The sequence below is a fragment of the Peromyscus californicus genome, unplaced genomic scaffold, assembly GCF_007827085.1.
Source record: "Peromyscus californicus insignis strain IS unplaced genomic scaffold, ASM782708v3 Scaffold_21__1_contigs__length_65335640, whole genome shotgun sequence".
Classification (NCBI taxonomy): domain Eukaryota; kingdom Metazoa; phylum Chordata; class Mammalia; order Rodentia; family Cricetidae; genus Peromyscus; species Peromyscus californicus.
The window spans coordinates 32,513,512-32,538,942 of NW_026294514.1; the positions used below are offsets into that span (position 1 = coordinate 32,513,512).

General features: G+C 45.6%; 1 protein-coding gene across 2 annotated transcripts in view; it reads right to left on the minus strand.

The window, feature by feature from the left end:
- Serpine2 (serpin family E member 2) overlaps nucleotides 1-25,431 on the minus strand; it is a 63,893-nt gene that overhangs the window by 2,678 nt on the left and 35,784 nt on the right. For both annotated transcript variants that reach the window (XM_052749992.1, XM_052749993.1), the window contains 5 exons: nucleotides 21,708-21,935; nucleotides 15,466-15,663; nucleotides 7,186-7,384; nucleotides 5,874-5,974; nucleotides 2,071-2,157 (listed from right to left, as the gene is read on the minus strand). In XM_052749992.1, coding sequence (XP_052605952.1) covers nucleotides 2,071-2,157; nucleotides 5,874-5,974; nucleotides 7,186-7,384; nucleotides 15,466-15,663; nucleotides 21,708-21,935 — 813 coding nt within the window. The remainder of the gene's footprint in view (nucleotides 1-2,070; nucleotides 2,158-5,873; nucleotides 5,975-7,185; nucleotides 7,385-15,465; nucleotides 15,664-21,707; nucleotides 21,936-25,431) is intronic.

The window sequence follows — 25,431 nt, forward strand, 5'->3', positions numbered from 1 at the left end:
TTCTGCAGATCAAAGACTAGCTCAGAATGCTCAACTGCTGGTTCTGTGCCTGCTCCTTTGGTACATCATTTCGGTGCCCTTTGCGACGGCAACAGGGACAGCTCATCTGCACCTGTTATGTTACACTACTGCTCAACTCGTGAGTGCAGAGACCTGCTTTAGAAAGCACTTTCTGTTATTCTTGTAATTCTGGGGATACACCCAGCACAGTGTAACTGCCGAGCAAGTCATCATCTGCCAATGAACTACACTCTACCCTGAAAGAAAGCTTCTTTAGACACAGATATCAGTCTACTGCTGACCAGTGGCCAGCCCCATTTAATAAGACTGAAGGCTAGCAGAAGGGAGAAGGCTGGTATAACTACCAGTGTCTGGTACAATGGCTCAGTACTTTCCTCAAACTTCTGAAAGACACACATGAATGACTCGGGCTTGCTCTTGGAAAGTGAATACTCAAAAAATTATGCTGGGCAAACCACTTCACCCAGCATTACAAATAGACAGCAGGCATTATAGACTGAATTGTGTCTCCCTAAAATTTCTATGTTGGGGCACTAAGCGCCTAATATGATTACACTTGGAGACAGGCCCTTCACAGGGGCTGTAAGGGATACAGAAGGACCTGGAGGTGAGGCTCCGACCCAACAGGACTGATGTCCTTATTAAGATGGGGAGGGACACCAGGGATGTGACGAGACCCCATGAGCACACAAGCCAAGGAGAAAGACCTCAAGAGAAGCCAAGCCTCCTGCCACTCTGACCCTGGACTTCTGGCCTCAAGAAGTGTGGGAAAATAAAAATCTGTTAAGTTCTCCAGTCTCTGGCAGTGTTACGGGAGCCTGAGCTGACTAATTCAGCAGCAACGGGGTGGTGACTGGAGCCCTGGACTTGGTCCAGTACACTTTGCTATAGTGGCCTTGAAATTCCTAGTGCGATTTAGAGCAATGAGTCTATATTTCCATTTGCATAGGTTTACTTTAAAAATCATGTAGCTGCTCCTGACTGGAATACTAGGTGGCAAAACTGACAAATCGCTTTGGTCAAATTTAAGAGGTAGCAATCACCCGGAAAAGACAAAGGGTATTTTAAAAATAGCAAACCTCGTGTTCTAGGTCTTTATGTTAAGTGCTATTTTAAAGTAACAGAAAAAAAAAATTAAGTATTTGTTTGGGAGGTAATAAGGTGCTGATTCTATAGAATAAATGATAACTTTGTTTCATGACTAGAAAGAGTCAACCATCCAGCATGGTGTGCGGTGAAGTTATTCTGTGAGCTTACAGATGGTAGCTCACTCGCCTCATTCACCATTCGCATATGGGTGACTGATGGCAGGGACGGTGCTGGTAGGGGACAAACATAGGCTTTCTTTCCTTATAAGCTGCCACGGGGACACATGTAGATGTTCTAATGATCGAGGAAGGATGCACAGCTATCCTGTCCTGTAAATGATGCCTGTCCTGAAAATGATGCAGATTCTTTACAGCACATCTGTGCTTTACATCACAGAGAGCAAGGACCAACACACAATTGTACTTGGGCTAAGTCTACAGCGCCAACCCCTGGTTTGATAAACAAAGCTTTATTGGAAGACTAAGTGAGCCATACCCACTCACTTGCAGACCTCTGGCTGCCTTCTTGCAAACTTGAGGAGTCTTGCTGGAGACAGGGAGGCCCACAAGGATGAAAAGCATGCTGTCTGGCTCTTTCCAGGGGAATGCTGACTCCCTTCCTAGATGAAATTCCTACCCTAACATGACTTTTCTTTTCTCAGTATCAGTGTTCAAATCCAAGGCATCAAGTATCTTGGGCAAGTACTCTACCACTGAGCTATACCCCTGACATCAACATTTTCTTCATCATCATCATCATCATCTTCATCATCACCACCATCACGAAACACTTCATCATCTACCTACAACCACTGCCGTCTCAAGGGTCAGTCTCCCCTTCCTACCTCCCCAGGGCTCAGCTGGCAACAAGGCTCCCTAGAGGTTTGCTAAGCTGCTGAGTGAACTGGCGTGTGTCTGTTTTCCCACAGGAAGTGGCCTTGTCATGTGACCCAGCACTTACTTGTTGCTGCTGAAGCTTTGGTTCCATCTTCGCTGATTTCAATTTTTGCTTTTTGCAAGATATGAGAGACATGAAGACTTTCTGACCCTGTTCCCAGAAAACACAAAATCAGCACTCGCTCCAGAGGCATGCCATCCGCAGCGTCAGGAGTAACCCCGAAGCCATGGCAACTTCCAGTTTTTAAAAAAGGGTCTAAAGTAACCTCTGACCGTCCTACAGACTGAGGGCTGGAGGTGGCTGCCACTTTCAGTGGATTTCAATTTCTGTTAAATGATTTGTAACTGTTACTTCTGGAAGGGACTCCCAGACCCCAAATGTCTCTAATCATTTTAACTCAGGTCACTATTGATTTTAAGAATGAAAAGGACAGAGATTTGTAAAGATGCCATTTTTCCAGAAGAAGAGAGACAATGGTATTATCCAATTTGTTGTAGCTCACTAGGTTTCCTAGCGGCTTTACCCAGCAGGACTGCGTAAGAGGTTGATTGGACCACGGGCCTGGGTACCAGGTGTTTGCAAGGGTCTACACTTGACTGTAACTAGCAAGGGGGAGGTCTTTTGCTCCACCCCTTGGCGTTGTTATAAATAGATCTTTGGAATAAAATTCTGGGCTGGAAGATAAGGATCCAGGCATACACCTGAGTCTATCCTGTGTTCTCTCTGATTTCTCTCTCCTCTCTATTTCTAACGAAGTCTCTTATCCCTCATTCCTCAAGAGTCTCTGGGGTAAATAAATGTGGGGGTTGGTCCGCCACAGATGGCACCTGAACAGAGACAAAAGAAAGGGACAAAAAAGAAAAAAAACATAACCCTAGGACTTGGCGAAAGGATTGAGGGGGCATCAGCATCGAGAGTGTAGGCATGCCGATAAGGAATTGAAAAATGAAGGCAACGGTATTTTATTCTCGGGTGTATAGGTTAGGCACTGAAATACCGCAAGGCTGGCTGCAGCATTCGATTTCTCTCTATACAGGTTCGTTTCTCTCTCTCTCTCTCTCTCTCTCTCTCTCTCTCTCTCTCTCTCTCTCTCTCATATCTATAAAAATTAAGGAAGGTAGAAAATAGAAATATTGGGTCAGGGATATAGAGAAGAAAAAGCTTAGGGTAAAGCAGGATAAGATAAGCCTAATTATTGGGTTATGAACGCAAAATCTTGGGGAATAATCAGAGGAAATATCTATTGAAGAACTTAACAAGCAGAGAAAAGATTCCTATGGAAGCTTTTGGCCTATGGGCATTGATTAAGGACGATCTAAGCCCGGAGAAGCAGGAGGGAATTGTTCCTGAGGCGGACCAAATATAGACTGTCCATCCCAGAAAGGATTTCAGATGGGGAAACCGAGGCTCACGGGTTAAGAAATCTGTCCCTAGTCACATGGTTAGTTAGGTGCAGGGAAGTGCTGGCTTTCCTAGCCCCAACCACTCATCCACCAACACAGTAGTATGAGGGAACTCCTGGGTAGGGCCAGGCCCAGAACTGCAGGTGTGTCTTGGGGACCCTTTAGTGAGGGTCCTCACTTCCTTCTCACCAGAGCACAAGCAACAAATGATTCCCAGTGGGTGGCACTGTCCAGGAGGACATCAACTCCTGTCAGCATGAGCCTGATGGGACATGGGTCTGGATGAAGAGGGCAAAGGGCTTTATTTTGGGGGGTGGGGTGGGGTGGGGAGGTCACCTGGTGTTGCATTGTCTGCAAAAACACTCAGCTCTAATATGGCTAATTGTGACTATGTGCATGTTTATGTGGCTCAGGTCATCTACAAGGTTAAAGAGAAGAGCATAAAGAGATTCAGGGCCCGTAGTCCTCCTGTTTAGTATTCAGACTTTAACAGGTGATCTGAACAAGAAGTGCTGCTCAAACTTTATTAGGCCAAAAGATCCCATTAAAATAAAGGTGGTGATTCAGGAGGTCTGGAACAGACCCAAAACAAGCGTTTCTAACACAGTCCCAGGTGATGCTAATGTTCTGGGCTGGGAACCAGGAATGACAGGGAATGGGAAGATCAAAAGAGCTACAGTTCCAGCAAAGATGCATGTGTGTTGCTGTGGGATGGTCTGTATGTCACATGTGTTGCTGATTGGTCAATGAATAAATCACTGATTGGCCCGTGGCCAGGCAGGAAGTATAGGCGGGACAAGGAGGAGAATAGAGCTGGGAAGTGGAAGGCTGAGTCGGGGAGACACTGCCAGCCGCCATCAGGACAAGGAAGATGTAAAGTACCGGTAAGCCACAAGCCACGTGGCAAGGTATAGATTAATAGAAATGGATTAATTTAAGCTGTAAGAACAGTTAACAAGAAGCCTGCCACGGCCATACAGTTTGAAACCAATATAAGTGTCTGTGTTTACTTGATCGGGTTTGAGCGGCTTGGGACTGGCGGGTGAGAGAGATTTGTCCTGACTGTGGGCCAGGCAGGAAAACTCTAGCTACAGTGTGTGGTGTGTGGTGTGTGGTGTGTGGTGTGTGGTGTGTGGTGTGTGTGTGTGGTGTGTGGTGTGTGGTGTGTGTGTTGGGGGGATGAGGTGGGGAAGTGCTTCTGTGTGTGTGTGTGGGGGGGATGAGGTGGGGAAGTGCTTCTGTGTGTGTGTGTGTGTGTGTGTGTGTGTGTGTGTTGGGGAGATGAGGTGGGGAAGTGCTTCTGTGTATGTATTATGTGTATGGGTGTGTATGTCTCTCTGTGTGTCTGTGTGTGTGTGTGTGTGTGTGTGTGTGTGTGTGTGTGTGTGTGTGTGTGTGTGTGTTGGGGAGATAAAGTGGGGAAGTGCCTCTCCCCCACCAGAGATACTCAGATATTCTTGAGCACGTAACTGGGGTTGGCAACAAAACCAAATTCTCTACCGGTCAAGGGTTAAAATCGACTCTGGAGTACTTTGCATGTCCAAGCTATGGCTTTTCTTTGGAAAGTGTTATAAATGTAGAAGAAAATGACCTGACCCATTCAAACAACTCCAGGAAGAGTTACAGAGGATGGCAAATATGGGAGATGATACTAGGCATGTCTTATTAATAGTTGCTTGGGTGAATGACAGTCCTAATCAGACATATTGAATTACTTATCTCGAACATGGCAAAATACATTTCTGGATACAGGCAAGTATGGAATTGCTCCATGGAAGTAAACTAATGTTTGAGAACTTAAAAAATCTTTAGTTTTTTTTTTTTTTCAAACCCAAGTTTGTATTAGAAAATAAAGAACAGCTGGGTGGTGGTGGTGCAGAGGCAGGCGGGGCATTTGGATCTCTGTGAGTTCAAGGCCAGCCTGGTCTACAGAGAGAGATCCAGGACAGGCACCAAAGCTACACAGAGAAACCCTGTCTCAAAAAATCAAAAAGAAAGAAAGAAAGGAAGAAAGAAAGAGAGAGAGAGAGAGAGAGAGAGAGAGAGAGAGAGAGAGAGAGAGAGAAAGAAAGAAAGAAAGAAAGAAAGAAAGAAAGAAAATAAAGAACAACTAAGTCCTAATTAAGAGGCAAACTCTGGGGTTACAGATATCGCTCAGCAGTAGAGCACATGTCTAACAAGCACACAGCCCTGGGTTCAAGTCCCAGCATCGACAAGTTTTTGGGTAACAGGCAATATATGCAGAAGTCTGTATTCTCGTGGTCCCTCAATCCTCACATGAAATGCATGAGTAAATGATGAACGCTGATTGACAGATTTACAGTCAACAGCATCCTTTGGCAATGCATCAAATTAAAACTTGCACAGGTTTAGGGCAACACACTCCTGATTGTGATTTTTCTTTTTGAACAAATAAGGACCCGTAACACTTCCTTGAAGTTTTAAGTTTTAAACTCGACATACTTGTTATTTTTGCAAAATTTGCCTTTGATGGCTCAAACATCTCAGTAATGCCAAGGGCTTTCAGTGGCTCCTTCAGATCTGTTTGTGCCACAGCCGTGAACCTACAGGAACACAGAATAATATGGGGGAGGGTCAAAATGCTATAAATGATTCAAACATGACCAAAATCAGCACATATTTACAAACAGATTCTTTAAGGAAGACCTTGTCACCACTCTGAACTGCAGCCTGACTTCTAATATTCAAATGAGTAATACCCTCTACCCATTCACAATGAGCATGACCATCCACGTGGGCAGGCACTCCATATCTCAGTGACTTTCTATAAGGGTGGTTAGGATGCAATTAACATTTAGGATGTATTTATTTTTATCTTTTAGATGTATAAGTATTTTGTCTGCATGCATTTATGTGCACCACATGTACACATAGTACCAAAGAAGCCAGAAGATGGCACCAGATCCCCTGGAAGTAGAGTTATAGATGATTGAGTGCTACCACATGGTTATTGGAGACCAAATCCAGGTCCCCTGAAAGAGCAGTGAGCACTCTTAACCACGAGCCACCTCTCCAGCCCCCTTGGGAGAAAGACTTCTAATGCATGTAAATGTACTACTCTTGACTACTTAACTCAGTGGCTGGAGAATTAAAAGCTATTGGAATTCTCTACTCCCACTGAGGTGTGGCTAGACACTCTGGAGAGTGAGAAAACTAGTAACGATGAAAAGTTCACAAGGGAGACAAATTCCATCACTCCCTCTGCACGTTGGAAAAAGTGTCCTTTGAATTGTTGGGAATTAGGATGCACTAAGAACCGGCTGCTTTTGCGCTAGCCTGGAGTCATAACATCAGAAATTCCATTTATCATTTACTTTGAGGGTATACAAGAAAAGCTGCCTTAAATACTGAGGCAAAGAACTTAGCTGATCACAGCCCCACAGGCCTTGGGCTCTACTAGCTTCTAGCTGATGCCTGAACGACCAGCGGCGTTCCTTATCTCACCAAGCTCCTTGGACTACTGTGTTCTCACCCGTACTAAATGAATGGAAAGAGATACCTTAGAAATGGTTACAGATTCATGAATTTGCACTCGTGGGATTGGTTCTAAGGCCATGGCTGCCTGCTTTCCTTGAGTATCATTATCCCACCACAAACAGGCACTGCAGGGTCTCAGAGAAAGCTTTCATAAAACATAGCCTGCCTTCCCCCCAAACACACGTTCCACAAACAATCTTAGCTCCCCGTTTTTCTACTATGCAATATGACAGGTATTGAGCAGCGCATCCTTTCTTTCCAGGGAAGGGACACTTACTTGGGCAGAACCAGCTGCATCCTCTTGGGTACCATGGTGTTCATCCAGCTATCGATGGTCTTGGTACTGATGTGAGGGATGATGGCAGAGAGTGGGGTGGAGTTCTCGGTTGGCAGGGCGATCAGCATGCTGATGCTTTCACCGTGGTAGGGCAGCTCAATGAAGTTGTACCATAAGCCATTGGGGGTGCTAGTGGACCCTAAAGAAATTGGAGTTAGATTTAGTGTATGCCTGCTGACTTCTAGACAGGGCACAAGTGGCTGGCAGTCACCAGGGAAGCCGCAGGGGAAAGACAGCAATTCAGTCCACAAAGCTCCCTTTGCTACAAATAGCTCCCCCTCGGAAGGACAAAGATAAGGACAATGACTTCTTTCTTCCCTGGTGCAGAATTCTCCATCTTCAGTCTAGACAGAATGCCTCTGGGCATCGCTAAACTCACTGTAATTCCGCTGAATAGAATGTAAGTAGATCATTAGGAACTCACCACACAGTGCTGAGGTTGACCTTTATATGGATAAAAGAATAAATTAAAGCTACTTTTGAGTTGCTTTTTTTTTTTTTTAACATTTTACTTTGTTTTAGAAAACACCCTGCAGTGTGTTTAAGGTGTACAATATGATGGTATAGGCAAGACACAGCAAAAGCATTTCTACAGTGAATCCAGTTAGCATACCCATCATTTCTCATAGTTATGTGTCTTAAAGTAAAAAAGGAGCAAGCTAGCTGAGCACCAGGTTTCATTTCTGTTTCTCAAGTGCAGATGCAGGATGACCAGCTGCCTCATACCACTGCCACCATTAACTTTCCACCACAGTGGACGAGACCCTCAAACTGTGAGCTGAAATAAACCCTATCTTCCTTTAGCTGCCTGGGTCAGGCATTTTCTCATAGCCACAAGCAAAATAACTAACCCAGGAACAGAGACCAGACGACGACAGCAACGTCATACATAGCACAACCGAGCCGTCAAAAGGACCCTGCTGGCACTTCTAGATCCATGGGGGGATTTCTAAAATCTTTACTGAACATTAAACCTTTAAAGATGAACTCCGTGAGCCTGATGAGGTGACATGGTCTTCCCGTGACCTTCCTCCCTTTATACAGATGGAAGTATCAAGATACCAAAGTATGGACCCCACAAGGTTGCTGGGGTGACAAAATGAGAAAAGGTAATATATGTAGTAGTATGCGGGGTACCCATGGGGCCCTCCTCTACCTTCTCCACATGAAGTACAACACAAGAAAGAGAAAAGAGGAAACGAGCTCCTGTGATTTTCTTTCATTTTTTCCTTCCATCTCTCTGGCCCCTGCTCCTGTGATTTTCACTGGACCTTTCTTGGCAGATGACCTTGGCCAATCATAGCTTCTGAGGTGAGGAACTCTGGACAGGCCACACCTCCAGGGAAGGAGGACAGAAGGCCAAAGAGAGGGCAGCAAGAGACAGAGAGCAAGCTTTGTTTTGTCACGAGCACTCCGACACCACAGGATAATAGACGTTTCCAGGGATTGGTGGAATCTCTTGCTCTCCCCAACCACAGGCTGCACCAGGCTCTGGACGGCTTGGGAATCCAGTGCGGCCTGACTTAGCTTGGAATTGCTGTGAGCACAAACCAGCCTGGGTTCTGGGTTGAGACTACCCAAGAATCAAAGTTAATATTCTTCACCTTTACTTTTAGCCTGAGTGATAAAACCGTCTCAGTAGAAACCGAAAAATCAATGAGAGAGTGAGAAAAAAAACACCTCCTAATGAGTCCTTTAATCCTTGAAGTAAACATCAAGTCTCCAGCGCTGGTGGAGCTAATTTTTTTGAAACTGTGAAATGTGGGAAGTAGTTACTAAATTATTGCTCCGGGACAGGAAACAAAGACCTTGAGAGATTAATTGCTATAGAAGTGTGTATAATCCAGCTAAGGAGGATTGAAGCTATGAATGATGGGAACTGTGAACTGGGGTGTGGGAAGTGGGGAGGTAGGCAGGCTCACAGGTTAACCGAACCTTGACTGGATACGCCATTACTGACCAGTAAAACCAGCACACGTTAGCCATTCCATGTAGTCACGCATCTGCTGGATGTTTGATTTTTTTTCTACCTCGGCATCTGACCCCAGGACTGGTTGACCAGAGCCAGCAGGCGGGCTGCATCTGACCGTACCCATGATGTACTCGTGAGCTTGAACAGTGGGGAGATCGATGGACACCTCTGCTCCCTCTCCTGTCATAGGCATTATGGTGCTGACCCATCACTTTTTTTTTATCGGGGACAAATGTCAGATTTGGAACACAGGCTCAAGTCAGAGAACCTGGATTCCACGGCTCACTCGGTCAATGACTTCAGTACAATTCATCAAGACAATGTACATCTACAACACACAGTGCAATGTGACACATAGCAGAAAGCTTCATAGTGACGGAAGTGGGGCCCGACCACGTTTTGAAACAAGATCATGCCATAGATTCCACACTGACCTCATGCACAAGATACTTTTCTCTCAGCCAGATGTAGGGATCACAGGGCGCAGCCATGATGATGCCTGGCTGCCTGACTTCTGGAACGCTTGGTTACTCCTCAGTTTAGACACAGAGCTGACCTACCGTGGGGAACCACACAGTGGTAGTGGGTGTGACACCTCCCCATGAGGACAAACCATACAGCAAAGGGTATTTGGGAGCTGGGGTCAGGGCACAAGGCCTCTGGCTGTCCCACAGATCTTCCCTTTAAAGTGTCATATCCTAAGCTAAGCAGACCTCAACATCTGCAAAGTACATCATATGCTCCTCTGTGAGGACGATTTCTACAGTGTATAACACATGAAGAAATTCCCTCACTCTGAAAAGAAACAAGGAAGCCCTTTCTCTTAGATGAATGATATAATATTAGTCAAGAGTCAAGTATGAAAAATGTGAAGATTGGAGACTTTTCTTAGAAGATCCATTTAGAGTGAGAACTTTTATTCTGGAAAGGCCCTTGTAACACTGTGACTCCTACGTTAAGTCCTACAAGGAAGGACACAACTCGTTGAAACGCTACAAATGCTTTATGGTCTGTAAAATCCAGGGGAATATTTTAAAGACTATCAGGAAAGCATTATAGATGGCTGTCCCTGTAATGACCTTTGGCTACCAGTCAGAGTGAATCTCCTGACCCCACTTGAACAGAAACTGAGAAATGTGTTTGGACACAAGAGATAGATCCTCTGAGTATGGCTGTCTACATCACAGACCAGAGTCCAAAGCAGGCCTGAGGACAGCTGATGGGGAAGAGGCAAGGCCTAAGCAACTAGGTGAATCACTAGGTGAGTGCTGTGCTGGGAGAACCTGGCAGGCAAGAACAAGAATACACCTAGTCTTGGGAACTCCAACTTAGCAGACAGCCAAAGGGGAAGTCATATTGTTGGATAAATATGAGCTGGAAAAAGAGAAGAAAGGACACCAGAGATGGGGGACTGTGGAGGCATCTTAGCTGGTTAAAAAAAAACACCCGCCTCACAAGCATGAGGGCATCAGTTCAATTCCCAGTATCCATCTAAAAATGCAGATATGGTGACAAACTCGTAATTCTAGTTCTGGGGAAGCAGAGACAGGTAAGTCCCGGAGGTTCAGTGGCCAGCCAGCCTAGTTGAATCTGTGAGCACCAGGTTCTGTGAAAGACCCTGCCTCAAAAAATAAGGTGAAGAGTGATTGAGGAACATACCCTCAGACCCAGGTACACCTGCACACATATGAGCATGTGCACACATATACAAACAGAGAAGTCTGGTTATTTATTGTGTCCCCGCCGCCCCCCCCCCAGGATAAGGTCTCTACAGTATAAATTCAAGCGTTTAAGATGAACATTTATAACGACTTTGATCAGCAATTCCTACTTAAGCGAATTTCCTCTAGGAATAGTGATAAAAGCCTTTACAAATTTAAGCATAAGAACACTCACTGCCGTGCTATTTATTAGAGGAAAAAAGTAACTGATTAGTCAGAAAATATCACACAAGTTTATATTATGAAATAATGTGCAGCTAAAAAACAGTCTTGTAAATTCTAACAAATTGATGGGGGGAAAAAAGGCCCATGATTATAGCAGCTAAGGAATAAAACAGATTGTGGAATAAATATTGCAGTGTGCTCCTATGCATGCCAAAAGGCTTCAAAGACATACTACATATTTATAGGTCAGAAATTATATATCTAGAGCTTAAAAGGGTTTTTATCCTCGGAACTGGGATTCTAGGAGCATGTTTTCTTTTCGTTTTATATATGTGGCAGCTGGCTTTGCAGTGAGCCTGGATCCCCGTCCACCAAACAGCACTTCAAAGCTCTTCCTAAATAGAAGTCTATCCTTGAAGGCTTATTCGTTAGGAGGTGCAAACCAGAAGCATTTTCCTCCCTCTTTTAACTTCCCATCCCTTCACCTTGACGTTGCCAAGTGGGTCCCCTCAGAGATGCCGATGATATCTTGGGAGAGAAGTCAAGAAGGCAGATCCTCTGAATGGAAGTGTTTCAGCAAGGGGAACCAAGACTTGGCTGAGGCCCAAGAAACACCCAACAGGAGACCCTGCAGGCTTGGGCACATCAGCCTCTTGAGTCCTGGCTGGTAGCGTTGGCGGAGGGTGAGGAGGAGATGGGCAGAAATGGCCACCAGGCTAAGAGGTCTGCAGTCGTGAAAATGAATGCCTGCTCGGAGCCACTGCGGCCTGCTGGACCCGGCTCACAGGCCCACGCGTATAAGCCGGTCTTATCCTGACAAGTTGCTCTGGCAGCAAAGTACAAAACTGGGGGGGGGGGGGGGGGGGGGGGGGGAGACGACACTCTCACACCACCCGTTCCAGAAGGAAGCCAGACTCCAAGCAGGGATTCCAGGTAGACCCAATGACAGGCACAGAAAGGAAGGAGAGAAGGATGAGCCCATGCTGCTCGCTGTCCCGATTTGTAAGGAAATGGGATAGAGGCAAGAACACTTAGATGGCTCTGTCCTGCACTCGGTACAGCAGTCACAGCGGACGGGAAACACATGTGCCATCAGGCTGGGTCATCTAAGCAGAGCCCGATGAAGGCATTATATAAAGCACAGGAAGAACACAGAAGAACTGCTATGGCTTGGTTATAGACAGTGGTCACCATGCCCAGCCTTAAAGGGCAGGGTGACCTAGAGAGAATGAGTTCCTGATCATACTCCTCTGGAAGGACTTGAGATTTTTGTGGGAAGGAAGGCTGCAGCCCTGATGTCATTGTGGGGAGAGTCTGGGAAATTAATGGCCTTCTCTCCTTCCCCATAGGATGCTAGGAAGCAAGAGAGCCCAAAAGGCAGCCTCAGTTGCAGGCAGGGTGGAAGGAGGTGGGAAAGGAGAGAGTGAGTGAATCAAGGAAGGCAGATATTCACTCTCTGATCCATTCTCCCACCCCCAACTCCCATCTCCTCTCTCTAACTCAACTGATAAACATGCATTTATATCAAGGATGCAGTTCAGCAATAGAGTGTTTGTCTAGCCTGCCCAAGGCCCTGGGTTCGATCCTGGGCACCACAAAAGATGCATTTGTGTGTACCCGAGGTAAAGCGCACATGTATGTTCTTGGACAAATCAGTTCTGAACTCAGAACAGGCCCTCAAGTGTTTCCCTCTGGGAACAGACTATATACTCAAGAAGAGCAGGCTACATTGCTATAAAAAATTGTATGTCAGCTGGGCGGTGGTGGCACATGCCTTTAATCCCAGTACTTGGGGAGGCAGAGGCAGGCGGATCTCTGTGAGTTTGAGGCCAGCCTGATCTATAGAGTGAGTTCCAGGACAATCAGGGCTGTTAGACAGAGGGGAAAAAATTGTATGTCTGAATCTCCCAGAGGAATATCTAAAGAACCCTTGCTATAATTTTCTGTTTTGTTTTTTTCATCGAATGCAGACTATACAAGGATCCATTTAAAATAAGACATTTCTGTCTGGATATGCAGTGGGGGGTGCTGCCAGCATTCCAAGGGTGTCCTTGAACAGCACAGCCCAAGATGGGGAGGTCAATGTCACAGAAGTGACTTTCAGGCGAAAGGAGCCATTTACTATGTTCAGATACTTGGGACAAACTTCCTGTGCTGTTGTAAGCATATAATGTTTCTCAATGAACATTTCTTGACTAGTAACTTTGGAAAATTTGTTCCTAGCAGCCTGACTTATGGCCGACAAGATGGGAAGTGTTCTGACTGTGACACTCAGGAGCCATGACTTCTCCAGCAGGCAGCTGGCGACATGGTCATCTGTTTGGATGTGACAGTGACTGAGAATGAAAAGGTAGTATTTGGGGCTAGAGAGATGGCTCCGTGGTTCAGAGTATGTACTGTCCTTGTAGAGGACCAGTGTTCATAGTTCCTAGCATGCACCCATGTTGAGTGGCTCATAACCACCCATAACTCCAGCTCCAGGGTAACTGATACCTTTTTCTGGCTTCTATGGGCTCCTGCACACAGGCATTCACACAGAGAATAAAAATAAATAAATAAATTCTTTTTTTAAAAAAGGGAAGACAAAAAAGAAAAAAAGAAGACTCTTTTGCATCCAGGGGGCCCAGTACAGATTGGAGACTTGAAGCCTGTCATATAGACAGGAAAAGGAGACTTAAGGTGGATCAAGAATGCTCCCATGAAGTGAAATGTACAAAAATAATCAGTCATGGTTATCTGTGCTGTGGGAATGACGGCGTGCATGGGAGACTTTTTCCTCATCTATAGGGTTGATGATACATGCTCCTAACAAAGAAAGCTCAGGGGCTGCAGAGAGAAGAAGAAAGCTTGCTAGGAAAGCATGGGGACCTAAGTTCCAATCCCCAGCAACCACAGAAAACTTGGAAACAGGAGGATGGTTGGAGCTTTTTGGCCATTAGCTCGAGGCACAATGAGAATGAATTACACAGTCACAGAGCAGACCCTCCCCCCCACAATGTTCTCTTCTGGCATCCACAGGTACTCACACCTACACACATCTACACCACACCAACAAGCGCACATCCATACACAGGAAATTTCAATTTCAAATGAGGAAATCTATGTGAAATCTCACCACAGTGAACATTTTCCTGAACATTTGCCAAGACTTATCCATATAGACAAATGTACAGAAAGTATTTATGTAAGCATGGTTCATCAGCATCTGCTGTTCTATAGCCTGCCTTCTGAAATCTGATACACACTGCATAATCTTTCTATTTATGTAGAGCTCAATCTGATTACCACCTGTGTTCCAGGGCACAGTCATGTCTCAGGAGTCACAGGGTTCAGGAGGCTGAAATCCCTCATATTAAACGTGGTCTTCTCATCTACCTATATAAATCCGACTGAATATGTTAACTCGTCTGTGACTTATCAAACTTAATGCAATGTGAATAGCTGCTTCATCATATTGTTCAGGGACAATGACAAGAAAACTTATTTGTGTATGTTCGATACACAGTTAACTTTTCTTTTTAAATATTTTCCATCTGAGGTAGGTTAAATCCAAAGATACAGAACCCAGGGCTCTGAATGGAGATGTGTACCAGGTTCCTATTTTCTAGTGTGTAACTATCTTCAGGTAGCAAGTTCTCTGGAGTGGGGCTGCTGAGATAATGACATAGAGAAAGTCCTGAAGGTTACAGGTCCTACCACTAGTAATGCTCAAGGAGCCTACCTGCCCCATGCAGTAGCCATAAGTGGGTTTTATTAGCCTTTCTAATTTTCGATAATGCAAGAAATAAAAAGAAATTTAATTTTTATTTAGTAATATATGTTTGGTAATGGTGACTTGATAGATTCCTTCATAAGTTTAATGTCCATTTATATTGGTTTTGTTAATTATCTTTTCATCCTACATTTTTCAACCCAGAAACCTACACATGTGACATGTTAATGCACAATATTTTTGCACAGTACAAAGACTTTTGTGCTTTACAAAATCTTGCCTCTCAGGGTGGTGGTGGTGCATGCCTTTAATCCCAGCACTTGAGAGGAAGAGGCAGGAGGATTTCTGTGAGTTTGAGACCAGCCTGGTCTACAGAGTGAGTTCTAGGGCAGGCAGGGCTACACAGAGAAACTTTGTCTCAAAAAACCATTAAGGAAGGAAGGAAGGAAGGAAGGAAGGAAGGAAGGAAGGAAGGAAGGAAGAAAGAAACCTTGCCTTCCTTGCCTTCCAGAAACCTCGCCCACTCTATGAAGTACTGGCATTCCAGCTGTGTGTCACCTCCCCGAGCCTCCCCCCACCCCCAACAAAGATGTGCTCTTGAATCTGCTACCAGCACATTCTAGAATAGACCTCAACCAGCCCGTACTCACCAGACCGGAACACGGAGAGCTGGGCCAGCATGGGCACTTGGTAGGGTTTCCCATCACCTGCCACGAAGGTCCGTTTCTTTGTGCTCTCAGGTTGAAACCTGGATTTCCACAAACCCTTGAAATACACTGCATTGACAAGGACCAGTCTGGTAAGGGCACCATCGATCAGATTTGGGGAAAGCAGGTTGTCAATCATGCCTGTGAAGTCCAAGAACAAGGGAACACATCAGCAGTGGAAAGCCGCATTGAGGGCAAATGGCAGCTAGCTGCAGAGACAAGAGTGGAAAAAAAAATATTTTTTTAAAGACTTAAATCAGACATTCCAGTCTCATGCAGCCTAAACTCTCTATGTAGCTGAGACTAACTGAACTTCTGACTCCCCTGCCTCCACCTCCAAAGTGGTGGGATTTCTGTGTGTGGCACCATGTCCAGTTCATGTGGTACTGGAAACTGAATTAAGCAAGCACTGTACCAGCTGAACTACATTATCAGCCCCTCAACTGGATTTCCAAAGCGCACTTTTTATACTAATTTTTCTTGCTCAGATTTAAAAATTTCAAGGAAAGCAAACAACACATTAAAATCACTGGAGAAGACTGTTACTGGTTAGTTAAGAGTTTACCAAACCAGCTCAAGAAATGACAACTAGTTCTGTAAGGCCCTTGTTTGAGAAAGTGTCTATTATGCATCAAGAATAAGCCATTATTTAATTACGACTTGTTTTAGATGTTTTTACTGACAACTCTCAGGTGGCTGCTGATGAGGGTCCTTGGTCTTCATGAGATAAACAGTTTCTGCTTCTCTCTGCTTTTCAGCAACCAGGTTCATGCAGTCCCCGTCAGAGTAAACATTCCACCTTGTGAAACATCCGCACTAAACTCATTTCTTCCAAGACGTCAGAAACGATTGGAATCAATCCCTGGTCCTCACAAGCCTCCTACTGACTCCAAGAGGAATTGAAACTGAGTATCATGTTCCCATTTAAGGGCTAGGCATTGAGCTAGGCTCCAAGAGTACAGAGATGAGAAGAAATGGGGTTAGCCTACAGGAAATGACTTTGAAGGCAAGTGTTCTCTTGCTGGGATGCTGGGATGCCAGGATGTTCACATGAGTAGCAAAGGAACAAACAGACTCTTCTCACTTCAGAGTGTTGGAGGAATCCTTTAAATGCCACCCACGCTTGCTGCTCAGGTTCCTTTTTGCTTGGTCTTAGAAGGTTTAAGGGTAGGGGTATATGCCGGGCCGTGGTGGTGCATGCCTTTAATTCCAGGACTTGGGAGGCAGAGGCAGGTGTATCTCTGTGAGTTTGAGGCCAGCCTGGTCTACAGAGAGAGTTCCAGGACAGCCAGAGCTACACAGAGAAACCCTGTCTCGAAAGGCCAAAAAACAAACAAACACATAGGTGTGTATGTGTGTTAAATAAGGGTTCCTTATACTCAAAGCTATTAAAATTTAACTTGCTTGATTTTATTCCATAGATATATAGCAACACATAATATGTATTCAAGCTATAATACTTAAAATAGTGACAGTAAAATCAACAGCTTCCATGGAGGCCAGATGTCTAATTTAAGCAGAGATCTTCATGTCTCTTAAAATGAAACTCAAGAAAGAAGAGTCCTAATACTCCATGAAAACCTCTGAAACTCCTCGAAAATAGCACAGAGGAAGTTTGTGGTACCCGACATTCAGCGTCCTCAGTACTCTCACTTCCACAAGGGGGCATCAACACCACCTAAGCCTGGTCCTGGAAGAAAACTACAGGCTATAAATAGCCATCAATCACTCAGTTCAGTGCAAGGCAGCCTCGCAAACAAGCTCCTCCAACAGCACTCCTTGAAGCTAATGCCCAGTACTTTGGATGTGTTTCTGCCCTTGTAGAGAACATTACCCAACTGAATCCATCCTTTTCTTTTTATAACCCATGCCCCTTGACCCTCATCCCCACCTTGCCCTTCACTTTCCAGAGTTGAGGGTTAGTGCCACCAGCCACCATGGTGGTATTTTATATTCTAGCCAAGTTGAATGAGCCTGCCTCTCCCAACCGCACCACGCATTGCCTCGTTACGAGGATTGTACCATTCCTTTTTCGGAATGTAGTCAGGGCTCAATTAGCAGAAGAAACCTCACATCATTTTGCAGTGATAAATTATGCCTCAGGGCTGGGTGACGAGTATCACAGTGCACACCTGGAATCCTGGCACTCGGGAAGTAGAGGCAGAAGAACTCAAGAGTTCAGGGCAAGCCTCTGCTGGATAATGAGTTCAATACCAACCTGGGATACATGATACCTCATCTTGAAAAAAAGTAAAAACAAACACGAAAATGCAATGCCTTACATACATCGCCACCTTCAGGGTGAGTATGTGTTAGGAGGGCAAGGTGAAATGAAAAAGGAAATGGCAAAGAAAAAGCACTAGGAAATGGACAGATAGATAGGTGAGAGGTAGGATAGGTTAGCAATAAGCATGAGAGACCTGCTGGTGGTGTTTCCATAGATATAGGTGGACTATTATCCTCCATCCATCTTGGGATACTACCTGGCACGCACCAAGTGGGTCCCTCCCACAAAGAACCGAGGATTAGAGGTAGATGCCAAAAGGATTTGGAAAAGCATAAAGCTTCCATTTGAACCAACACACCGAAGTGAAAGCACTCAAGTCCGTGGCAGCAAATACAAGGTACATCTGAAATGGCAGACAGGGTCCCCGGCAAACAGGACTTCCAGCGGTTCTCAACCTATTGGGTGCTATACTCCTTTGCGGGGGGAGTCAATGACTCTTTCACAGGGGTCACCTAAGACCACTGGAAAACAATGATATTTATATTACAATTCGTAACAGTAGCAAAATTACAGTTATGGAGTAGCAAGAAAATAATTTTATAGTTGGGGGGTCACCACAACATGAGGAACTGTATTAAAGGGTCGCAGCGTTAGGGAGGTGGAGAAGCACCGAGCTAGCCGCTGTGCAAACAGCTCACACTTTGTGAAGGGCCAGGCCCTGTGCTCAGTGCTTCTTATGCTATCACTCACGTCATCAAAAAGCCTTCATGGACCTGTCGTTCTGGCAGCTATCACTAATATATCAACATTCTGCAAATCAGGAGTTGGGGTGGGGGAGAGGGGGGAGGGGAAGACATTTTGTGTACAAGTGGCAGAACAGACCTTCAGACTGAGAAAGAACGGAGCCTGCAGGTTCTGCGTCACGCATGTGGTGGGCACAAAAGTTAGCAGGAGCTACATAGCCAGCGACAGGAGGGAAAACATTCCAGGCTGTCACATGCATGGATGGGGGCGTGTATGTGATGGGTGGGGGCGGGGATGAGAGAAGCCTTTGTGGCAGGGAGAAGTTGAGGCTGTGGCGGCAGCCTCCAAGTCAGACCTGTCACAAGGTGAGCAAAGCACCCTGGTGCTAGCCCTCTCTCTCTGCAGGAAGCGCATCTCCTTAGATGAGCTCAGCAGTCTGGGGACAGAGGTTGCTTGTCTGGCGATCTGGGGGCGTGTTTTGGTTGAGCTGGCCGTGGCCAGGCATGCCACATGTTCTGTGGTGCTCAAAAACAGTCCCACACAATGGAGAATGTCTCTCTTAAAAAAAAAAAATAAAAGATTTATTTTTACTATGTTGACATCTATATGCCTCCACACGAGTGTAGGTACCCATGGTAGCCTGCGGTTGTTCGATTCCGGTCGACCTGAAGTCATAGGCAGTTATAAGCCATCCACCATGGGTGCTGGGAAATGCACTCTGGTCCTCTGTAAGAGCAGCGAGTGCTCTTAAGCACGGAGCCATCTTTTCCAGCTCCTACTTTTAAATATTTCCACTTGGTTTGCTCTGAGACAAGTTTGGAAATTTACCAAGAATTCCGCACCACTATTTCAAAAAAATTGCATCAGTTAATGATGACAGTCATAACCAAGAGCTGGGAGTCACTCTTCACTAAGCCCCGTGTGGTTCACTGATTTTCAATTATGTCACGATAATTGTGAAGGACAAGAAGTGAAAGGTAGGTCTGTTTGTTATTGTAGCAGAAAAGCCCAGGAAACAGCCTGTTTGGGGTTATTATAACTGAGAGATACAGAAAAAGTCTCTTGCTGGTTTGCCTTTTTTTTTTTTTAATTGCATCAGCAATGGTGACCGCTGTGGTTCCTTGTGCCATGGTACAATGCACCTGACTTAGTCTACTATTACCAGTTCACACTTATCCTGAGAATTTGGCAAAAATTTCAGAAAAAAAAATATATCATGTATTCACATGCACTTGAACCCAAAGGTTTAACCACAACTATAAATTCCTTTTGTTTTCCCTTATATTACTGTTTAATTTTTTAATAAAAAATCTGTTTATGTATGCAATGGGAATATATATAATATTAGCTGTGATATATTATTCTATGATATATATCTATGATTATATATAATCTGGCTAGATTATATCTAATGATATACATATATTACCTATGAATTTCAAGCTAGAAGGAGGGAATTGAAGGCTAAGGATGCAGCTGACTGGTTGAGGGTTTGTTTAGCATGGCTGTAAAGTCCTACGCTCCCTCAGGAGCACTGTCAATAAACAAATGAACAAACTACCAGAGGGAGGGGGTCTGACAGAACTGAAAAACCCTGCTTGAGGTTCCCAGCACAGGTGGTCAGGGACTCCATCACATGGCACACCAACACAATGCAACATTATCTTTTTATGGGTAAAGAAGGCCAAGAGCGTACAATGGCATGACGTCACACAGCCAGCATCAGGACCAACAGCCATGTCTGCAGGTAGCTGCTGCCATCTGCTACCATCAGACGTACAGGATCCAGCATCCCCCAACCAGCCCTGGACATATGCACTATTATTCTTCTGAGAGCGGCACAGGGAGCGGACTCCAGATTGCAGAGCAACTGAGAAAGTTACTGGCTCTCCTCCACTTCCCGCCCATCTTCCTTCCCCCTCTTCATTAGCTCCTCTGAGATGATCACGTTTTCTCATGTGTAAGTAGGATGATGGGTCATGGAGCCTGACCAGAGGCATCCCGCCCCTCCCTCAGAAAGTCTTTCCCAGCAACTGAGGGGCCGCAGAACTGTACTCTAAACATATCCCTGGGTAATCCTAGCTCAGGTGCACCAGGAACTAGGTTCTGAGAAGCTTGTCCCCAAAGGCAGGGTTTACCCTATTGAGTTGCTGCTTCTTTTATGATCTAAGTCCAAGAGCACATTTCCAGTCTTAGCACCTGTGAGTATTAAACCGTGAGTGTTAAAATGTTAACCCTAGAATTACCTGGGAAAAATGACTCAACAAAGGACTGTCTTGACAGCTTGGACTGATGCTGGAAAACCCAGCATGAAAGTACCATGTCCTGGTTTTGTGGCCCCGGACTGTGTGGGAGCAGAGAAAGCTAGCTGAGTACTGAGCGTGCATTTATTTCTCTCTGCTTGTGAGTGTGGATGTGATGTGACTACTTGCTTTAATCTCTGGCCAGACTTCCCCACAATGATGGGCTATAATCTGGAATTGTAAGCTAAAATAAGCCATTTCTTCCCCAAATTTCTTTTTGTCAGGTTATTTATCACAGCCACAGAAAAGAAACCAGAATGGCTTCGCTTTGTTGTGGGAGGCCCTAAGCTCCTCCTGAATGTCTCTGAGGCTTCCGGCTTACAAAGTCAGCAGGTTTGAAACACCAACATTGGAAAACTCCTCCATTTAATGAGAAGAGACATCGAAACAAGTAGTCATTATGCGATGTTGAAAATGCCATAATGGAGGGGTTCAAAGCAGTGTAATCACAAGCCACACAAAGCCAGTGGAGGGCACCTACAGCTTGGCAATGGCAGATGAGGCTGGGGTCACAGGAGACACAAAGCCAAAGCTTAAGAAGGCTGTTCCAGGCCAAGAAAACAGTAGGTGCAAAAAAAAAACGAGGCAAGACAAACAAGGAAACCCGCCAAACTCATGGGTCAGGGCTCTGCGGGCAGGGTATGGCAGGCAGAGGAAAGAGAGGAAGGGCTGTGTTCTTTCCTCCTGCAGGAGAAAAACCCCGGATAGTGAGCAGTGACAGCCTGAAGTGGGGAAGGCAGGCAGACTGAGACCTGGCCCATGGAGAGTGAAGAGGTCAGTCAGATCCTGCCTAAGCCCACGTGGCTCTTGGTGGAGCAAGCACTGGTCTTGAAGACTACAGCCCAGACCTCTGAGTCTCTACACTTTCATTCACAAAATGCGAACCTACAGGAAACAGGAAGGCCACTCACCCCTGGTTTCGTTTTTAACCCAAAAATTGATGGAATCGCAGGCCGAGACTGGGTCCTGGAAGTTCACATTCTGCACTTCACACTGAAACACCTCTTTGTTCCTGGCTGCAAAGGGCACTTCCATTTTAAAGCCATTCCTGACAAACACAGCATTGGCCACGGTCACAATGTCTTTATTCTTCTTGGAGACAATGGCCTTGTTGATCTTCTTCAGCACTTTACCAACTCCTGAAGGGGAAATCAGAAAACATGGCAATATTTTTACGGTAATTTACATATTTACAACAATTCTTGTTGGGCATTGTGGCTTATACCTGTAATCCCAGGAGTTGAGAAGCTAAGGCAAGAGGGCTATCATGAGTTTAAGCTGAGGTCAGCCTAGGCTACAAAGCAAGACGCTGTTCAAAAAATAAGGCTCCATGAAGACAGCCCAGCAAGTCAAGAGCTTGTCCTGCAGCCCATAAGGACTGGTGTTCAAATCCCTAGCACCCACATAAATGCGGGGCAGGCACAGCAGCCCGCCTACAGTTCCAGCCCTCAGAAAGAGGTGGAGACAGGAGAATCCCTAAGTAGAACTGGCTGGCTACACAAGCCAATTTGGTGAGCTTTGGGATCAAGTGAGAGAGACCCTGCCTGAATATTTCAGGTTAAGAGCAATCAGGGAAGAAAGTCCATGTCAGCTTCTAATCTTCACATGGATGCACAGGTGTATTCTTAAACTCATCCACGAAAGTAGACATGAACACACACACACACACACACACACACACACACCTCTTCAAAAAAACTTTTCATTAGTACCACAGCATATAAGAACAGCAAGCAAGATAGTCACAAGAGACTAAGTCTGCCTTGTAAGGGGTCTCTATCTCTGGAGGCATCGATAATGTTAGACCATAAAAGTTCTTGGGAGACAGTTGCTCCTGTACCAATATGTTACGATGTTCTTGTAGTCAGCATGAAGGCTGGTCTACTCTGGGACTGGAAGCCATGGAAGAAATGAATGGCGGGAAGCTTCCTCATGCAGACTTTCTGGCCTAACAGTCTCAATTGCTATTTTCTTTCTTGCCAAGGATTTAACAATGTGATTTTTTTTTCCCTATTTGGAGAAAAGAAGATGAATAAAATAAGCATTAGGAAGACTATTATAAATTGTCACGTGCCGCCAACCAGAACACTGTGATTTTTACTTGATATTGAGTTTGGAAAGTAAAGAAATTAATTTTATGGCAGCATAAGCTTTATTTTACACGAGCCATTCATTCATGCTCCATTTAGTTTGGGGGCATGAAAAAAAAAGAAAAGAAATATGTCATAAGGATGAGATGAGTTTCCACAGGGAGCTGAATTACAGGACTGCCCTAATCACCTGAGGTCTTTTCAAAATTATATTGTCCTAAAGCATCTTTCCAGAGTCAGCTTGGTGGTGCTTGAGGGCTGACTTGTCATTCTGAACATGCATCTTCCTCCGATTTCATGAATGCCGGGGCCAGGACATCTCCCAGTCTAAGGAGAGCTTTGTATCATGGCCAGGACTTTGGCACCTGGACACCATGCTATGGGGAAACTATCCTATGGAGAAGAGCAGGCCAAAAGCCATCATCTCCAAGGCCCCATGCCAGCCCTGGCACTTTCAGACTCTGCTCCCTGACATGTACAGTCCTTCCCTGTGATAAGCAATTGTCAACAGGATCTAAAAATCACATAAAAACCCCTGGTCATGTCTGTGAGCGAGTTCCTTATTGGGTTCATCGAGGTGGTTAGACTCGGCCTACACCCAGGGGGTACCATTTCCTGAGCTAGGGTCGCAGACCTCATAAAACAGGAGAAAGTGACGTGGGCACCAGGTTTCTTTCTCTTTACTCTCTGCCTGGGGATACAACATGGCCAGCTGCCTCCAGCTTCCGGCTGCCATCATTTTTCCTCCAGACGGCGAACTGAGATAAATCCTGTCTTCCTTGGCTTTTCCCATGCTATTTTGTTCCGGCAATGAATAAAAGGAACTAATACACTTCCTGGGGTGGGGGGTGGGGGGGAGATCAGAGCTCATCTTCCACGTCCTCAAACAATCTCTCATCTTCCTCTGTGAACATCACTACCATAAACCCTCAGAGTTTGAGCCCCCAAGAAGGCCTCCAGCATGTGTAAGTATGTCATGGACCCTGACATCACATTCTACACATGTCTGTTGGCAATTCCGAAGAGAGAAAGGGTAGGAGTAGACTGGTAGCCAACCTCAAGAAGATGCCGATTTAAAATCACAGTGGATCAGCATTAAAACCAAACCAAAACAAGACACAACCCCAGTTGCTATTTTGGAACTACGCTGGCTGACAGGGCCTGGATGGCCATAAATTTAAGCGGTGACTCACGAAGGCGGTAGAAATCACCAACAACCCTGAACTTCCCAGCCAGAGACAAAACAGTATGTTCCAAGAATTCAGCCTTTCCTCACATCTAATAAGCGGGCAAACTGCAAAACCAAGTAAAGTTTGTCCCTCTGTCAACAGGGGATAGCACTGGGCATATGGGGTTCCCAACAGATGACCCTCCCCCATGAGGGTCACACTGAACACACAAAGGAGGTGGGAGCAGCTAGAGGCAAGGAAAAGCATTCCTCTGCCACGAATCCAGCTCTCTTGCCAAGAGGACCAATGTAGTCAAGAGTTTTAGAACTTCACGGCTAGGGGCCGAGCGGTGGTGGCACATGCCTTTAATCCCAGCACTTGGGAGGCAGAGGCAGGCAGATCTCTGTGAGTTCAAGGCCAGCCTGGGCTACCAAGTGAGTTCCAGGAAAGGGGCAAAGCTACACAGAGAAACACTGTCTCGAAAGACAAACAAACAAACAAAAGAACTTCTCGGCTAGAAGAGCGGGGAAGAACGTGGTGAGAGCTCCCTCCCTTTCCAATGAGGTGACTGCCGCCCTGATATGAAACATGACTTGTTCCCGCTCAGTGTGCATGACAGCACAGAAGAGCTCAGGAACAGTCCTGTTCCCTCGGGCGCTACCGTTGTGGAAAGGGAAATCTAACCTACAGGGAACTACTGCCTGTGGACACAGGGTTCCTGTGGCTGGCTACACTGGTGATTGAAAACAAGCTTTCTTTCAATAACACCAAGCCCCTCCCACCGCCCCTTACCTGTATTTGTTGTTATTTGTTTTGTTTTGTTTGTCCTTTCGTGGAACTAAATATCAAACGCTGGGCTTTGTATATATCAGGCAAGCCACGCCTCCCCCTCCTCTCCCGCCCCCCACCCCCCAGCACTGGGCTACATCTCCAGGTTCATTTCATATCTTTGAGTTAGGCTGGTATGTAGCCAGGCTGGCCTCAAATGCTCAATCCTCCTGTCTCACTTCTCAAGGGTTGTGAATACAAGCATGTTAGTTACCAGGACCACTGGCTGGACACGGCTGGACATTTATTTATTTATTTAAAAGACATTTGGCTTCTTACTTCACATTTCTAAGTGACCTCAAATCAGCAAACAGGGCAGGCTGGGGAGACAGCTCAGTCAGTAAAGTCCTTGCCACATGAGCACGAGAATCTGAGTTCGGATCCTTAGCATCTGTGTAACACCTGCCAGTGTGGTCGTACATGCCTACGATCCTAGCATTGGGGAAGCAGAGGCAGGGGGATCCCCAGGGCTCACTGGCCAGCTCCTCTTGTTGAATTGGTGACCTTCCGTGAGAGACTATGACTTAAAAACTAAGGGGCGGGATGGA